At 39.4% G+C, this 19,947-nt stretch overlaps 1 protein-coding gene across 6 annotated transcripts in view; it reads left to right on the top strand.

Annotated features, from left to right (window-relative positions):
• The window catches only part of Tomosyn (syntaxin-binding protein tomosyn), a 111,904-nt gene that overhangs the window by 35,200 nt on the left and 56,757 nt on the right, over nt 1-19,947 (top strand). For all 6 annotated transcript variants that reach the window (XR_013877649.1, XR_013877653.1, XR_013877652.1 and 3 more), the window contains 4 exons: nt 4,579-4,652; nt 9,004-9,094; nt 9,647-9,720; nt 10,172-10,242. Coding sequence is in view for 3 of the 6 variants with exons in the window: in XM_080153991.1 (XP_080010117.1) it covers nt 4,579-4,652; nt 9,004-9,094; nt 9,647-9,720; nt 10,172-10,242 (310 nt within the window). In the remaining 3 variants the exon portion in view is untranslated. The remainder of the gene's footprint in view (nt 1-4,578; nt 4,653-9,003; nt 9,095-9,646; nt 9,721-10,171; nt 10,243-19,947) is intronic.

Genomic DNA, 19,947 nt, shown 5'->3' with positions numbered 1-19,947 from the left:
AGTAGGCGTAATATCCTCGGGATGGGGACATACAGTTATTTAACCCCTTCCCCCTCTATTGTCTTACTTTGATAATTTACCTTACACTTTATCATATGAAAACACTTAAATGACATATTGACTTTCTAGGAAAATTTATAGAGTTGCTACGCTGTCTTAATCTTACCTAACTGATACAGGAATAATCATGCCATGTTTGAAATCGATAGAACAATAGTAACATGCCTAACTTAACCGTATGAGCTATTCGTTTCGGACCAACTCTAATTATAGAAAGCTTCGCTTATTGTAGTTGAATATAAAACCATAATTTTTGCATAGCAATAAGCAAAATGATATATTAACATTACTAAATTAGAAAGTGTGTTATCTTTCCTTATATTTAATCTTTCTTATCTTTTTCTCCTGAAAAAAAAAGATTATTAAAAGCTAAGCTTTTCTATATTTGGGTACTTAACGGATAGCTCTTAAAGTTAATTTTAAACTTAATGTTTCCTATTAGGTAGAGTTTGAAAAGTGTAGCAACTCCATATTATTAAAAGAAAGTCCGTTTGTTCTAACGTCTGATTTTGAGCTCCACTTTATGGATGTTGTCATACTTGTTTTTCAACTTTTCAATATTTTTAGATATCATTTATTAACAAAGAAAATTTTGTCCATAAAAAGCGCAGCAATAACATGCTGATGTGTCTTAACTTTAGCTAAAAGTCTTTGCTGGATAAATCATTAATAGATGATCATAACCAATTCAAGGAGTAGCTGCAAATTTTGTAAAGTTAATATCTGAAGTTCATGCAATTTTTAGAGCATTATTTGCCTTTAATATTTCATGATTTTTATTTTTCCTTCATTGATTAAATATAAAATAACAAGGATGACAACATCCATAAAAGCGAAGCACTGAAACGGTAGGACAAACGGACACTAACACTTGTATAGTGTCAGAACTGAATAATCAGAATATAAATGTATAAATGTCGAAGCAAAATTGTAAGTAAAATTGTTGAAAAACTGCTTGATACAGAATAATGTTTATGGACATACTAACATTTTTAGGACTTGGTTATAGAGTTGCTTATAATATTGTACTTTGTTGTCCCAGGAATCAGTATACCAAAAATCAGATCAATCGGATTATTAGATCACTTAAAAATTTGTTGTTAAAAAAGTAAAAAATCAACATGTTTAAATGGACGTACGAACATTCTGGTAATGATTATAGAGTTGCTACGCTATCTAAATCGTACCTAACTACTACAGGAATCACCATGCAAAGTTTGAAATCAATAGGACAATTCTAACATGCCTAAATAAGTGAAAAAAGCTATCCGTTACGGACGGACGGAAGGACCGCCCTAATTATAGAAAAGCTTCGCTTTTAAAAAGCATGGTAACATGGTTGAAAGTGAAGTAAAAAAGGACTATTGGTTTAAAGACATTGAGAAATATTTAGTAACAGCACTTTAGATTTTAATTATTTTATAATTTGAACAAAATAGCTTATCATTATTTATTTTAAATTTTCCACAAATATTTGTTGTGAAAAATAATTTAGAATATTTTGACATAAAATTTTTCAATGTTCAACCTTTGTATATTAACCCCGATCAACAATGTACGTACAATACTTTTCCTTGGAATTTCTTGATTTTTTAGTCACTGAATAAGATAATTTGTTGTATTTACATTCCTACCCCTATAAGGAAAAAAAATCTTTGATTTTAAAAAACCAAACTTATATTTATTAGTTTTAACCTTACTTTTAAACCGTTTCAGAGATCTTGACAAACTTATACTGTAACATAAGTAAAGGAAGAACAAATTTAAATATTTTTAAAAGGGTGTCTATTTCAATCCTTATATGATATTGCCAAAATATTTTGATTAAATTTGAATGTATCCGGAGCCAACTTGCAAATATTATTACAAAATAAAGCGTATAAATCTACCAGGGATGTACAGATAGATAAGAATGTCTAATATATAAAAAAAGTAGCTCTTTCATTACAGCTGGTTTAATGCTATTTTTAATGGGACATCCCTCCCATAAATTGTTAGTCATGGAGGGGAGGAGGGGGTTGGGGTGAAACTAGAAAACATGAAAAATCACGTTTTTTAGGGAATTTACTTGTCTTATCCTGAATAATACGCAGCAAAATACAAAATATAATTTTTATTATTTTATTCAGAGGAATAAAAATAATTATTACATTTTTATTGGATTATATTTTACGCATTATATTGTGTTTTACAAGTAATTGCGATTTTCTTTAAAAATAATAATTTAGAAAAAAAAATAGAAAATAATGATAACCGGATTTGATTTGCTTTTTCTATAAAATACCAGATTTTCATGTAATTTTAATAAAGTGATATTCACGGCTGGCTAAAATAACAATATACCCCTCCCCTGCAACTGGATAAACAAACTGACCAATAAATAAGTTCCATATTCGCAACAAAAGGATAGGCTTACAAAAGATTTAAGTTTAAAGATATTTAACCAAAACTATCTTCATCTTATATCCCCCCCTCCATCTATATTTTACAGGTTTATATGACGGGGACAGGGGGGGGGGGCGGGATTGTGAAAAATATATTCCACGATACAAATATAGTAATTTATTAAGGGAGCTAAGCATTGGGGAAAATTATTTGTGTGTAAAATAGTAAATTTGCAAATCATATGAAAATCAAACAAATATTTTAAAAACATGGCAGGTAAACCATATTATGCTAATTATTACAATTTTTCCTCAAAACTCAAACTGACTCCCTGCTTCAGGGATTTTTTTTACTGTAGACAGGCAGATATCCTGTTTACAAAATTGAAAAGACAATGTTGCACCAAAATTAAGATGAATAATAAAAAACAATAGTTTGCATTACATCATTTAAAATTACGACAAAAAAAAGTAAACGTTTATTTTGAAAGCTTAAACGCATACGCAAAGAGCTGGGAGGTGAGAGGAATAGTGATCGAATCTTTTCCATGTCATATTTTAAACTTGTATATATTGCTTCCAGAATACAGCTACAACAGATTTAGAATAAATTTGAAATTTTATATTAAATATATTCGATTCAATTAAACCTCTGATTGGTTAAAAACCTATTGAGAAAGAAATGTTATAAGATCTAATGTAATATATCCTAAGCAATAGTGTTTATGCCATTTACATATACATACATACATAGTCTGGATTTATATTCTTCTCTAGGGCTGACAATGCCAGGGAGGATATTACATCAAAAAGAAAATATTTTTTTTTTTTTCAAAATAACTAATTCTCGGCCAACGCGTGTCAGTTGCGACTAAGCCTCAGATTTAAACCCAACCCATTATTAAAAAGTTACAGTATGTCCGTATGTAGCTTAATATCTCCCGAACTGCTAGAACTCCATTGTTTACTTTTACAGAGAAGCTTATTGAAACTCTTTTGGGTAAGAATTCCTCCACCCTAACAAGAGAAATGGTCCTGGAAAAAATTCCTCCCCTCCTGATATCAATCACATGATAATATTTTAGGGGAAAAAATTAATTTTGCTGATATTGAGTATCCAGCTTTCCTGGAAAAGCACACACATGTATTGGTGTTACTTGAGTATCCACAAACACACACACTTAGACATCTTGTCGTGTTTGCACCAAATATTTACTTATCCCATTTTCAGCAACTCTTTAGTTTGGGTATGTCCGTACGTCACTTTGCTTTTAACCAGATACTGCACTGTACTGACGTTCATTACTTGGATTGTTTTTTACACTAGTCCCCAAAGTTTTATAATAACGTTTTCTTATTCGTTGGCTTAACAACTTTGGGGATTGAATTAAATAATGATTGGTTGATTAATTAAGTTTAGCGTTCAAACGTTTCAACCACTAATTTTAATCTACAGAAGGGGAAGTTTTGTGTATAATCATTGGGTATGTACATCAATTTATCGGCCATTTTCTTATCCCTTTAAATCCCTGCGTTCATTATCATTTATACATTACATTAACTGAATAATCTTATGAATTCTTTTTTCTGTGTAACTGTACAAAGCTACAGACATTGTGTAAACTATAAATATATTATATTTGGGTACACCAGAAGTTGGAAGAAAGCTACAGACTTTGTGTAAACTAATAATATATTTTTATTTGGGTACACTATAAGTTGGAACAAAGCTACAGACATTGTGTAAACTATTAATATATTATATTAAGGTACACTATAAGTTGGAAAAAAGCTATAGATATTGTGTAAAATTAATATATTATATTTAGGTACACTATGAGTTGGATAAAGCTATAGACATTGTGTAAACTATTATTATATTATATTTACACTATAAGTTGGAACAAAGCTACAGACATTGTGTAAACTATTAATATATTATATTAAGGTACATTATAAGTTGAAACAAAGCTACAGACATTGTGTAAACTATTAATATATTATATTTAGATACACTATAAGTTTGAACAAAGCTATAGACATTGTGTAAACTATTAATATATCATATTTAGGTACACTATAGCTTGGAACAAAGCTACAGACATTGTGTAAACTATTAATATATTATATTTAGGTACACTATACAATGGAACAAGGCTATAGACATGATGCAAACTACTCACCCAGGACAGGTTATTCATTTATCAGGTAAATAATATTCTAGTATTTCTTTAAACCCGATAATTGATATCTGCTGGATGAGAACCAGTTCTGAGCCGTATTGAAAAATCATGTATTGCATCGTATTATGGAGAATTTTTTAGAATTAATTTTACTGTCAGCGGAAAACTTACCCGGAAATGCTTGCTTTATCCTTTAATTTAATCAAAACCATACTTTAAGGAATTAAACAAATATTGAAAAGAAATTGAAATCTTTTGATAATTAATTTGGGATTCAAAATTATTATATACAAATTCCTAAATTTTATTAAATTTAAAAGTTGATATTTGAATTCAACTTTTGTTAGAAAGGAAAGGGGGGGGGGGAAATGTGGTGACTCGTGCCACGACATACCAGCAATTTTATTTTGGGTGCTACTCCCTTAGTTTTAGAGATAATTGGGTGAAATCTTTTGGGCTGGGTCACTAATTACCCCAACTAGAGGTATCTTTAAAAAAAAACGGCGGCGGGTCCGCCGCTCCCGCCGTTCGCCGCCATTTTCCGCCGCCGGCGTTAATTCTCGTTTATTAAGGTATATCTTAAATTCAGTGCCTCTCCTAAGCTTTTAAAGATATTGAGACAAAACCTTTTGAGGTAAATCAGTAAAAAATATTTGAATAAAAAATGGCGGCGGTACCGCCGCTCCCGCCGTCCACCGCCATTTTCCGCCGCCGCCGCCAAAATTTTTTTTATTGCATTTCTCGCCGAATTAGGCAATTTGGAATCATTTGAGACCATGTTATTTTTTTCAAAAATTTTTCCCCTTATAACCAACCCTGCAGGGGGACTTAGTCATTTTTTTCAAATTCTCGTTTATTAAGGTATATCTTAAATTCAGTGCCTCTCCTAAGCTTTTAAAGATATTGAAACAAAATCTTTTGAGGTAGATCAGCAAAAAAATATTTGAATAAAAAATGGCGGCGATACCGCCGCTCCCGCCATCCACCGCCATTTTCCGCCGCCCACAGGACGGCTTGTAAGGGAAAAAATTTTTGAAAAAAATAATATGGTCTCAAATGATTCCAAATTGCCTAATTCGGCGAGAAATGCAATAAAAAAATTTTTGGCGGCGGCGGAAAATGGCGGTGGACGGCGGGAGCGGCGGTACCGCCGCCATTTTTTATTCAAATATTTTTTACTGATCTACCTCAAAAGGTTTTGTCTCAATATCTTTAAAAGCTTAGGAGAGGCACTGAATTTAAGATATACCTTAATAAACGAGAATTTGAAAAAAATGACTAAGTCCCCCTGCAGGGTTGGTTATAAGGGGAAAAATTTTTGAAAAAAATAACATGGTCTCAAATGATTCCAAATTGCCTAATTCGGCGAGAAATGCAATAAAAAAATTTTTTTGGGCGGCGGCGGAAAATGGCGGCGAACGGCGGGAGCGGCGGACCCGCCGCCGTTTTTTTTGAAAGATACCTCTAGTTGGGGTAATTAGTGACCCAGCCCAAAAGATTTCACCCAATTATCTCTAAAACTAAGGGAGTAGCACCCAAAATAAAATTGCTGGTATGTCGTGGCACGAGTCACCACATTTCCCCCCCCCCCCCCCCTTTAATTTAGTAAATTATATCACACAAGAATTATTTCAAATTAAATTATTGAGATATAATTTTGTAAGTGCAGCTACTCTATAACTAATGAATTCGCTAATTGTCAAAGGAACTCAACTAAAAAAAGAGTTACAGGTCTGACATTTTGCATGGCATTTGCTTTATAGGGGTACAATATGGAACTGTGAAGAAACGGCGGCACAACCGCCGAAAACCGCCGAGAAAAGGCAAAAAAATTACGGCGATAAACGGCGGTTTTCGGCGGTTGCGCCGCCGTTTCTTCACAGTTCCATATTGTACCCCTATTAAGCAACTGCCATGCAAAATCTCAGACCTGTAACTCTTCTTTTAGTTGAGTTCCTTTGTTGACTTTTACTTTTGGTTTCAAAAAGTGGCACATCCGCCTCCCCCCTTAAAATTGGGCAATAAAAAATGTAGTCATTCTTATTGCCGTGGTGTAATTACATATGACCCAATACCACCCATTGCCATTGACTATCATACATGGTTTAAAGCCATTCTTAAATTTACTTACTGGTTCATAGTGTTTTGAATAAAATCATCCTTGTTATTATTTTTTCAAACGCTCCCCCGGATGTGAGATTGAGAAATTTTATAAATTTTTCCATGGATTAGGATTTAGTTTGAGATTAGAAAGATTTATCAAATTATATCATCTAGATAAATAATGTAAAGCAACTTTTATAATTCTGCAAAAAATTAAAATTCTGGTGAGAGATGTGTTTTATGTTTGTAATTTTTTTGGATCATGGAAAGAAAACGAAGTAGTGGGTTTCGTCGTATTTTCACAGAAGCTTTTGATTATTGTAGGTTAGGTAAAAGTTAATGATTGCCCTACGGGGTTAGGAAATTAGCCCCTCAGGGTTAGAGTCCCCAGCAGGAGCTAGAAATAGGAGAACAAATAATGTAAAAATACGACGAAACCCGCTACTTCGTTTTCTTTCTATGATCCATATTTTTTGTGCTTAAAATATTTTTTTCATGATAAAGTTAAAATATCTTCACAGTGTCAAAGGTTCAAGTAGATTTAGGAACCCAACTATGAATGGAAGAAGTTTTAGTTTAAAGGATGAAGAGGTTTTGTGTTTTACTTCCTTTGTATTGCCTACTACAACAAACGTCTGGCTATACAGCTGTTCGGGGTTTCACATTGTTAGAACCTGAAGACATAGCTAAAAAAATAATCAAGAACAGACAAGACACAATAATATCCAGGAACGTTCAACACCATATGTTACTTGAACATTATTTTGTCATGGCTGATCCATAATATTTTAAGACTGGGTTATACTGTTTTGCATACGCATTGGCGAATCTGAGCTGTAATACGTCTTGATCTAAATAATCATACTAATTCACCAAAAGCAAGCAAATTTCCCTTTTGAAAAATGACAAAAGAAAGGTTAGTTTAGAACGAAACAGGTTATAAGAGGCCGGCAGACACTTTTTGTTCAAAATAAGGAAGGGTTGGTTGTGGTATATTGGTAGATTCGAGGATTATTCCTAAGACAAAAGTATAAATATGATTATCTTGCAGTGACATTTCTAATGTATCAATTAAAAATATTAATTGTCAAGTTAGAGTACGGAAAAAGTAAAACTTTTCCAGAAGATTACTTTACCTATATCTATTTATCACAGGTTGTGTATTTCTGAACAGGGTTAGGTAAATGGCAGTTAAAACTTTTAAAACTCAATATGTTTAAACTTGTTTTTGATGAATAAACCCTCTACGGTATTTTGGATATATTACTATGTTTGTTTATCAACTTTTGTGTTAAAATCTACAAAAATCTTTTGCAAAATCATTATATGTTTCCTTATTCCTGATAATTGGGGGAAGGTATCGTATTTTGTCATTATCAATCACTTTGGATAATTACAGAGAATTCTTTTCTTTAAGTAAAACAAGATTGTAATCTTCCATAGGTGGCATAGAGACCCATAAATAAATAGAGATTGGAATGAAAAATGATTCTTGCAAAAAAGAGGGTAATTTTTCTCGTAATTCCTTTAAGTTTGGCTGTATTCAAATACTCTAAAGTCAAAGTGTTCTTAATTATAACCATAATTAATAACAGTTTGACTTAATAAGAGCATTTGACTACAACCCAACACCCAACTTTAGGGAATTACACGAAAAAAATGACCCTTTTTGTCAGGTTAGGTTAATTAAGACTTGGTTGTAGTCTTAGAGCTTTTTGAAGGGGATAGATTGAAGCATTAAGATTTTTGTAAGGTGTTTTTGCATTCAAACTTTAATAAAAATAGATAAAGATTAAAGTTGATTTAGTACATATTTTGCAAAAAAAGGGATGCAATATTCTATAAAGATGCAATATATTAAAAAGTAAACTAAGTAATACTAATTGAAATCAATCATAGATTTTGGTTAATTACGATATTTCTTAAGAATTCCAATGCATTACTTAACTTTTCATCTATTCAATAATATTTGGTTTATTATTAATGATGAAAAAGAAATAAATGCTATATTATAAAACTAATGAAAAGCATAGAAATAAATTTCGAGTTCGAATCTCATTTCAAATTGCATCATAAGTTATACAAATTAAAATTTAAGATATCTGAGTCGTGACTCTTCAACTTTAAAGCAAAAGGGAATGTCTTGGCTCAATTAAAGGAGCGACCCAATAACTATCCACTTCGACATAAATAGCGTGCAATAGAAAAGTAGGTAGCCTTTAATATTAGGCTGTTATGATTAAGATATTAATTTTTGTTATATTTTTTTTCAGAAAATCCGGCGGACCCATCCAAACTGTTGATTGGTTTTGAAACTGGAACTCTGTGTCTCTGGGACCTTAGCAATAAAAAGGGGGAACAAAGGTAACAAGTTTTTAGTAGCGACGCTACTTGACAAGTTAGCAATATGGGTTCTTCTGTTTGATGTTTCTAAGTAATGGACATTTGATTTCATATACATTATTACGCTTTGTTTAACCTTCTGTTTGTTTCATAATTAATGTTTTTTAGACTTAAAGATAGCAGTTGATAATCTCCCACAAGCTTTATATCTATAGAAACCAGTAATCTGAAGGGATAAGACAATGGACAATAAATTGACTAACATTCCCATCGATTACCCATTTTGTAGATAAAAAAATATTTAATTAAACGTTTGAACACTCAACTTTTTTAACCAACCAAGTCCCAAAGTTTTAAAGACAACCAATAAGAAAATATGATTATAAAACTTTGGATTCTAGTGCAATAAACAGTCCAATGTCCCTTCCCTTCATGATAGAATCTTAAGAGGGCAAAAAGTAGTCATTTATGGAATGAATTGATCAACACATTTTGTAGCCATTGTATTTTTATTCTTATGTTGTAAAATTATAAAAGAAATTGGGCTATTTTGTTAACACGCACTTTTTTCAGGTATTCAAATATGAAGAAATTTTACAGTGTATCTTGGCACTGGGAAGGACGACAATTTGTTTGTAGCTGTTCAGGAAAAATCCATTAGAGATATTTTTATTTTAATTCGGGGGGGGGGGGGTGGTTATTATAGAGATCTCGTATTCAAGTATGTAGGACACTTCTAAACTGCCTAGAAACGAGGCTATCTTTTCTATTTCTACTGAGCTTTTATCAGTATTTTTTTTCATTAATGCTTAAGAAGGAAAACTTATTGAACCTTTAGGATAAATCTTTAAAAAATGTTAACTATTTACTTACATGTACACATTGAGATCTGAACAATAACTAACCTTCAATTTTATCTCCTTCCTATTGATTTGTACAGAATCTATTACCATTTTGCATGTGTATGTTTGTGTCATGTAGGAAAGTTCATCTATTACTTTTTGACAAGAGAATTAACTACTGAAGACAAATCTACGACGCACTTTCGATTTTTTTTTAAATAGGAACTATTTAATCCTAATGGATAATATTGATTAGATGGTAGCCTAATAACCTGGCCCCTGCGACCCCAAGCAGGAAAACCAACTTCCATCATTTTCCCACATAAGGAACATCAAACATTACATTCAACCAATCAAAATAGTTAATTTAAAGAATATACACGGTTTTATAGAAATGGATGTAGAATATACAGAATTATGACAGGTGGGAAATTGTACTTAATTTATGTTGCTATTTCCCCTGTCATTTAATGGGCAGTTCTTTTATCCAGTAGGATGGGGTAAAGGAGGTGCATGTTTCACTTTATTAGGAAACATGAAAATCTGGTGCAAGATCCAAATTATGATGTAACCATTGATTTAGGATATTTGTTAACTGTATTTATTTAAAGTCAAATGAAAATTGACTATAAAAAAAACAAATCGCTGTTGATCCTAAAACCAGCATGGTGAGATTGCCACGTACAATTATGAATGGTGAAAGGTCGTCTTTGCCTGTGTTGAAATAATATCATGAAGTATTAATTCAAACAAATATAATTTTGATAAAGAGTTCTAAGTAACAATACAATGTTAGAGAGGCAACGCATATTAATCAGAAGTCTAAATAAAGTTAAAAATATTATGTAAAAAAACATAATTATCAAATAGTATACAAAACACTATTTTTATGCAAATCTTTATAAATATTTAATTACAATTCTAAGACGTCATCAATAATCACTTTTTAATCATTAAAATGATATTTTTAAATATTTTATAAATGTTCTTCTATTGAAAAAGATTAAACGCAGTTTGTTTTGATGAGTTTAGATAAAAATAGGTGATAAAATTGGTTTCTATTTTAGAGAAATCTTTATTTTTACATTTAAAGGTTTCAAATCAAATTCATGTTTCTATGTCTAATCTAGTACATATTTTGTTTACAAACATAGTAGGACACCTGACATATATCTATGTTTTGGGGATTTTAATCTAAGAAGTCATGATGTAGACAAATATTTTTGATAGGAATAATTGCTAGCTTAAGCTAGGTACATGTTAAAAACATTACTAATTATTTAATCTTGTTTTAAACTGTTTTTAACCTATTTTTGTAAGGTATAACAAAAATTTACTTTGACACCTGTAGAATCATACTGCAGAGCTAAAAATGAGAATAATATCCCACATCGATTTTTATTAGGATTTTAAAGTTTATTTTTTACTATAGATTTTGTAAATTTTGCTGAATATTAATGTGTCTTTTTTTTGGGTAAAATTCTTGCTTAAAAAGCATTTAAATTAGCATTATTAAAAAATATTTTAAGTTTTAAAAGCTATTGATCCATGTCAACCCAAGACTACTTTATCAAACTAACATCTTTATACAGGCCAAATATATATTTCAAAAACTAAGGTTTTCATTCTTAATCGTCCTGTAAAGGAAAATAAACACAAATCAGTAATTGATACACACAAAAGTCTATTTTAAAAAAATCTGAATTAAAGATTTAATTAATGTTTTTCATTACATGTACAGATTTAAGATTTCATTATTTAGGTATATGCCCATTGATTATAAATTATAAAATTTTGTCATGTATGTTTAAAAATAATATTTTTGGGAGGGACTATCTTTATATTGTTATACATTCAAGATCAAGTTTCCCTTTTTACTTACCTTACTGACAGACAAACAGAAATTTAGAATTATAAAGTAACTAATGATAAGTTGTTATCTTCATATTTTTATGTTATAAAAGAAAAGTTAGTTAGTTAAGTGAATGATTGAAAAAAAAACCAAACCAAATAACCTAAAAACCACAAAAGAAAAGTTTTCCTAATTGAAAATATCAGAAACATCCAATTTCCGTAAGTGATCACAAAATTTTCCAATTATCAAAATCTGATTCTTTAGTTCGTCCTGTTTTTGCAGTCTGATTAAAATAAATTAATAACTTCTCTGAATATTTTTAAAAGGGTAGAGCTTTTAACTTGAATGCTGATGCTAAACCCATGTAAAAAAAAAATGCGGCAAGAAATGTGTGGTTGAATAATTGCGGTAAATAGAATAATTTTAATGATGTTTGTGTCGAGTTTTGAGTAATGGAAAGGAGGAGACATTGGACTGTATACTATACTGAGCTGGATCTTTAAATCATTTTAGTGGTGAGCCAGATCTAGGTGAGCCAACTTTAAACCAATGAGAGTGTGGTATCCGCCGAGGATAAAGGCAGACACCGGAGTTCAATTAGATTACGGCAGTGTGACAGACGTGGACACCTGACTATAGAGAAGCTACGCTTCTCTAGCATTCACCAAATAATAATCAACATCTATTTCAGTTGTCACTTTATTGCAGGTCTAAAGGGTACCAAAGCTATATACAACAAACAATAACTACACAGATAGGAATAAATAATCATAACATAAAAGCATTATAATACATACACAATAGTCAGTTTGGGCAATAATGATCCCCCATCCCTGGAAAGGGTGGGGGGGAATTAACAATACAGTTAACCATAATAAACTTGGCAGATTCAATCATTAATTTTAAGCATAGGGAGGGGGTCGTCAGACCCCTTCCCCAGGACTCGGGGGAGGGCCATTGACCCTCCACCGAACCCCGGTCAGGGGTGCCATAGGCATGGCTCACGGTTGCCGAATACCACAACTCTCCCCTCGGAAGGCTGGGAGAGGGTTTCCCTACCAGACTTCCGACAGTGGTTGAGGCCTTCGGTCCGCTCCTTAGGGCTAAGATATATACAAACGATAATGATTCAATGGAATCCTAGTGGTGAGTGTTTCTCAGGGTTGATGGGCTCCCAGCGTGGGATAGAAGGCAGAGGCTGGCTTTGGTTGGACACGTTGTTCAGCGCCGGCAGGTGCCAGGTTGGCGGGTGGCGCAGTTGTTGCTGGGACAGTCAGCAGTGGGGCATGCTGGTTGTTGTTGGCAGCGGCTGGGGCACTGGCTGCCAAGTTGACCGTCTGGGCGGCAGCCTGACCTCCCGAGGGGCCGCGGGGTCTTCCAGAGGGCGGTCCTGGCCTGCCTGGGCGGTCATGCCCGCTATCGGCTGATTGCATGGACACCATTTCCTCGGCTGCTTCCCGGCCGATGGGAATGGCATCCCAGTCTACTGAAAAGTCCCGGGACTTGGCATGGGTGAGCCGGGCTCTGGCCAAGGCCTTCCTGTACAAGGTTGGATGGTACAGGAACACTTGTGACATCGCATTCAGGGCTGCCCGGACACCTCCTTGTGCTGCTGCCAGAGAAATGATGGTTAGATCCCCCAACAGTTTGAGGATTAACAACAGCAGACACAGTATGGCTGCGCCATCTCCCCACTCGTGAATAGCTTGTCTGAACCCAGCCCAGACATCCAGAGCGGCCTCTCCTTCCTCCGCCAGTCGGTCGATGTTGTAGGACACTATCCCATGGTCACCTGTGGCCGAACAGCTGCCTTGCTGAACGCATGAGCCATAGGACAGGCCGGTCAGCATGGCGCTTTTATATGCTGGGAACGCCAGCAGTTGCTGCCAGTCATTCAACTCAGCCTGCGAATACAAGCCCCCTGAACTGAAGTCATCCAGGGGTTCTGTCAACAGCTGCTTAGGCGTATCCAGCGGGGGTGGCCTCTTCTTAGGAGCGGGGGTTAACTCTATCCAGCCTTCCTCCGCGTGCACAGTCAGGGGGTATGTGGAGGAGCAGGGGATCTTGGTGGCGTGGCTGCTATACACTCGTGTCACGGCGTCTACAAATCCTGTGGGCTCTACTGGCACTTTGTCCCAACACTCCTTGTGTTCACGGACAACATATTTGTTGCGTTGGCAGGTAAGCTGGAGCAGGACATCTCCCCTCAGCACCGAGAACGTGCTCCCCTGGACACGCACCGGGTGGGCCGGGTCTAGTTGCTGGAGCTTCCAGCAGTTGGCCGCTACTTCTTCTGCTGCTGTGCTTTTCATGCGGGTCTCCAGAGTAAATCCAATATAACCTGCATGTATCTGGGCCTGCAGGGGGACATCAACATCCCTGGCCAATACTCTGGGTAGCGCTGCCGCGGCTGGGTCAGCTGCCACGAACAATGCTGGGTGGTTGGTGGCATGGGCCTCAAAGTCGCAGTTCACTATTGAGGTGGGGTTGGTCATGTTGATGAAAAACTGGGCCTGATGGTCAACCAGGAACGCATCCATCACTAGGCTGGGCTGGAGGCTGCGGATCAGCCTCAAGGGGCAATCTCTCCCCAGGTGATCCCACACGTAGGTTGCTTCCCCAGTGATGCAAGACAGCTCTGACTGGGGACACTCCAAGGTCAGGTGGTCAGATTGGGACTCCACCCGTCCATCCTCTACTATGTAGGTCTCTTCCTTAACCAGCAGCCGTCGCTCCTGGAGCACTAATTCATTGCGGTACAGCTGGCCCTCGAAGTGGACGTCCTCCCCTTCACAACCCACCCCCTCGGGGCTGTTGACGAGGGCGCCCACCATGTCGAGGGTGAAGAACAGGGGATGGTTCAGCTGGAACGTCAGTGGCTGGGTCTTGCCTGGCAGCGTGTAGACTCGGTTCCTGGCCAGGTCTCGGCACGTTTCTGGATCTATCTTGGTTGGCCTCATGAGGGTGGGGACCGAGGTCACCTTGAGGTGACCCCATACCCCACACCTGAATGTCCACTGGGACACAGTGAGCTGGCAACTGTATCCTGTTGTTTCCCTCACCTTGACTTGCTGCAGGACGTGTACTTCATGGCCCAGGGGCACCTCCTGGTGTAGAGGTTCCGTGTTGCACATCTTTTCTTTATTGTAGGCTGTGACGTGGGTGGGGTTGGCGCAGTCCCATCCCACCAGGACGTAGCTGGTTGTAGGCCACACGGCTGCCAGCAGGAGGCCCCACAGGACCATCCACCAGTGAGAGAAGCTTCCAGGCAGCCATCTACCTCGCACACGCGGCTGGGGATCTTCGGCTCGGGTCACGGCTGCTTCTTGGGGCTGGACACGGCTGGGCTGCTCCTGGCTAGATACAAGTTTCCATTGAGCGTTATCTTTGTGTGGCCGGGGCACCCCGATACCCTCCCCAATGACAGATTGGCAAGCGACTGGCACTTGCCTGGGTGTCGGCTCCCCTAGCCCCAAGTGGTCCCTTCCCTTGTCCAAGGCATGCCCAGTGGCATGGGGCTGAAGTGCGTGTGGCACAGGCTCGCCCTTACTCACGTCCCTCCCCTGCCCTAGGAACTCAGGTGCATGTGGCACAGGCAAGTCCTTGTTTTCCCAAATTTCAATCTCCCCAGCCTCTGGTGCAGGGGCCACAGGCAAGGCTGGGGTTTTACAATGGCTTGGATACAACACATTTATCAAATTCAACTTATCCTGGTTCGACTGGGGTTGCTGGGCAGCTGGGGTTCCTTCGGCTGGCAGGGGGCTCTGGATGGCATGTAGTTGGGCTCTCCCTGCAGGCTGGTGGCGCTGGCTGGCTGGGGGTGACGGGTGTCACCCCTTCCTCTGGGACTGCTGGCTCGTTCCAGGATCCAGGTCTCTCGGTGGCGGCGACGGTTGTCGCCCCAGGCACCAGGTTGGAGGCTGGCTCGTTCCAGGATCCAGGTATCTCGGTGGCGGCGACGGTTGTCGCCCCAGGCACCAGGTGGGAGGCGCTGGATAGCACCCCCCAGTCATCACAGGTGGCGGCGCCGGGTGGCGCCCCATACATCGATGTTGATGCGCTGGCTAGCGCCTCCTGCCTCTCTCGTTCAGCGGCCGCCAGGGTCTCCCCGTACATCGTCTCAGTGACGCTGGGTAGCGCCCCTCCACTCTTGCTGGGTAGGCTCGGCCGAGCAGGCTCCATCATGTTGAGGCTAAAAGGCTGGGGCCTCAGGACTTCTGGCTCGGCGATGTTGTAGGGTTGCACCAACTCCGGCCCCAGGTGGTTGAGACTGAAGCCCAGGCCAACTCGGTTGGGCTCAGCCACGCCGCCCAGTACGTTGATCCTAGCTGGAACAGTCCCAAACTGCGGCATCCCGTCGGCTCGGTCCGCGGCTCTGGGGGCGGCTGCTTGCTGCGGTGGTGCTGGGGGCGCGCTCCCTTCCATGTGGGCCACTCTGCTGGGCTTCCCTGGAGGGGCACCCTTATCGGCGGTGCGCCTGCGGCTGGCTACCTGGGCCCAGTCAGCTCTGCACTCGGCCGCCGTGTGACCGTCATAGTGGCAACGCTCGCACTTGGCAGAACGGTCACGGCGTGGCTGGGTGCGTCTCTCCTCTAGGCTAACTTCCATAGGCGTCGGGCAGTCTCGAGCTCGGTGGCCTCTCCCCTGGCAGCGGAAGCAGCGACCTGGAACCTTGTCATCTGGAGCGACCCTCCCCATCTGGTGAAGACCCGGAGCCAAGGAGCCAATCTCCATTGGCTCCGACTCGTCATATTGGGGCAACTGGATGCAGGCAGATCCAGTCAGCCCGTCGGTAGAGTCCACTAGGCACACACCCTCCTTCAGCTGCTTGGTAATCATGGTGACGGTGAACATGGCTCTACGAGTGTACTCAGGTACACTCGTGATCTCATGTCCCATCATGACGCGTTTCACATTAGCGTTACGAATGCCACGATTTAATTCGTCCACCAACAACTCGAGATCCTCATGGCTGTAGGCGTCCCTATACAAGGCACACTTAGTTGATATGTATGCTTGTATAGGTTCTGTCGAGTGTTGCTTGTAATCCCTAAATGCTTGTTTAAGCGTTTGGGATTCAAAAGCAGGACGAAATAGCATTTCACACTCGGCCTTGACCTGTTCGTAGGTCAAGGCTTGGCCTGCCTCGCCAAACAGATGGGACGCCATTTCCGCCGCTTGCCCTACCAGTGACAGTAAAAGGGCGTTGCGGCGGTTGAGGGAGTCATGGGGTGGCACGCGGTAAGCCGCCCATGACATCTCGAGTCTGCGGATATGTGAACTCCAGGATTGCTTGGGCGGTCCTCTAAACTCCGGCAGGTTACTCAGCATCAGCTTGCGGTACTCGGCTGGAGCCGGCTGAGGGTCATCCTGGAGCCATCCTGGGGCTTGGTCGCCTCCTGGCGCTTGCGGCTGTTCCATCGGGTCAACGGTTCAACGGCGGGACACAAAGTTATAAAGTAATAGAATAAATGGTTTGTCACTTGAGGCTTTCTAGCCTAACAGCCAACACTGTTTTTATCACTAGGTTGGTAGTTTAGTTACAAAGATATAACTTAGCTGTGCTTATCACTAGTTGGATTCTGAGGTTGTAGAGTAGGCTGGTAGGGGTAGATAGATGTTGAGGGTCTGAACTGCTGTCAGGAACTGATTTGGTTTTCCTTTATCACACTATAGATAGGAGGAGGGAGCTTGTAATTCCTTATTTTCTAAAAATACCTCTGTTAGATGCTATGGAGTAGCTCCGCTCCGGTGTGTGTGTGTGTGCGTGAAATCTCCTGCCCTCGCAACGCGCTTACGCACCGTCAAATCCGCGCACACAGGTAAAACGCGTACTTATCCCTCAACTCGCTCTCTCATTGGTCCGCTTTGTCCGTTGAATTTTATGATATTTCCGCACTCCGTTGCGTTACCCGTGAATGGCGCTCTGTGTTCCCGGTCACTGTTGTTGTTGTTTGTAGCCATGATTCTCTGAAGTTAGGATTCAGATTCACACGGAGATTGGAGGTGAGAATCCTTTGGCCAATCATAGATTGGTAAGCTTCGCGCACAGCTGGGTGTATTCTATGATACATTATAAGCTGACCCGCAATTCTTGTGAAAGCTACTCAATTATTACATCACCCTGGCCTAGAGTTTTGGCAGGTGTTCCATATTAAGCCACCCTAATTAATGGCGCTCTCATATGAATGAGGAGCATGGACGAGGGAAAGCATGATATAATTTGCTTGATATGTAGAATCCTAACTTTCTACAAATCTCCCCCCTTACAACCTTAGGGCATCTTAGGGAAGGTTGCGTGAATTTGACAAATTGCGACAGCATTTGTCAATCAAGTGCATGGTCTATGGAGGGACTTGAGCTCGGTTTCTCCCAACCAAAGCGTAGTGCGCTAACCACTACACTATGGGACACCCCACTCGCTCCACACCGTGGACGGACTTAGTCTGGTGTGGGTAGGAGGGGAGAAGCGCGTGAGGGGACGGGGGGTAAATCCGTCCGTTCCCCCTGTGAGGAAGGGGGGAGTGCTGTGGGTTTGAGGTAACTGTGTGATGAGGTAATGATGCCTTTTCTCCTTAATCCTAGGCTTATCTATTATATCACCTTGATTGTATTTCCTTCAGTGGAGAGTGGGCTCCTCCCTTTCCTCTGGAATAAGGGGTGTATTGTTGTTGTGCTGTAGGCTTGAGGAGATTAGATTGTGTATCAGGGTCCTTGTTATATTACATCTAGCTTCTATTTTTGTCCTTATCACAATTACATAACAGATTTGTTTACCAACCCTGTTCTATTTGTTATCACAATACACAATAAATCCAAGCCTGTTCTATTTTTAGTTTTATCACAACACAACAAATTGTTTGCCAATCTTTGCTCATAAATCTATTGTTTAGCCATCACACCAGGGTGGTAATCCCTGCAATGTGATATAATATCTGTTTTTCTAGATGGGTGGCTGCGTTGTAGCCTCTCAGGATACTTGGAGTTGACGTAGTTTTTCGCTGTTTTGGTGCACTACACTCGTATGTTGGCTCGCAGCTCGCAGCTATGTGGCGTGTTTCAGCCTATCGGCGGCAGGGAATGTCCCGTCCTGCTAGCGCCGCTGATCCAAATCCGGCTGATGGCGGCAGGGAATGTCCCGTCCTGCTAGCGCCACTGGTTCGGATCCTGCTGTCTCTTGCAGTAAAATTGGCCTATTTTCAGCCGTTTACACTTATTTGGCTTGTTTCAGCCGGTCCGCAGGCCTGTTTCAGCCCTTTGAGCGCTCAATTCTCCGTTAGATGTCGGCGCTTCTCGCGGTTCTTCGTCAAGTTTCGCTGTGTCACTTCCACAACTGCCGGATGCAGAGTTAGACCTTGCTGTCCAGGGTGGGTAATTCAGGTTGCTTGTGTCAGTTTTGCCAGTTTCACTGCTGGGAGTACCTTAGCCTTAGCTGCGCGTCTGCTCTACACTTGTGGTTCGCCGTAATCTCACACAGCTGTCACCAAAAGTTGTGGTATCCGCTGAGGATAAAGGCAGACACCGGAGTTCAATTAGATTACGGCAGTGTGACAGACGTGGACACCTGACTATAGAGAAGCTACGCTTCTCTAGCATTCACCAAATAATAATCAACATCTATTTCAGTTGTCACTTTATTGCAGGTCTAAAGGGTACTAAAGCTATATACAACAAACAATAACTACACAGATAGGAATAAATAATCATAACATAAAAGCATTATAATACATACACAATAGTCAGTTTGGGCAATAATGATCCCCCATCCCTGGAAAGGGTGGGGGGGAATTAACAATACAGTTAACCATAATAAACTTGGCAGATTCAATCATTAATTTTAAGCATAGGGAGGGGGTCGTCAGACCCCTTCCCCAGGACTCGGGGGAGGGCCATTGACCCTCCACCGAACCCCGGTCAGGGGTGCCATAGGCATGGCTCACGGTTGCCGAATACCACAAGAGCACAGCGTTTTATGAAATGCCGCTCTGTGATTGGCTAAAATTAAAATTATCCTATTCATCTGATTTTTGGATTACTGATTCCCATTACAACAAGGTACAATGTTATAAGCGAGGTATCTCTATAATCAAGTCCTAAAAATGTAAGTATGCCCTTAAACATTATCCTGTACTTAAAAATTAATATTTAAAGTCATTTTCAATAAAATTAGAAATCTT

This window comes from Acartia tonsa, chromosome 1, assembly GCF_053477335.1.
Source record: "Acartia tonsa isolate MP-2025a chromosome 1, ASM5347733v1, whole genome shotgun sequence".
Lineage (NCBI taxonomy): Eukaryota > Metazoa > Arthropoda > Copepoda > Calanoida > Acartiidae > Acartia > Acartia tonsa.
Note: the sequence above shows the minus strand (reverse complement) of the source record. Positions and strands in the feature narration are given on the sequence as shown.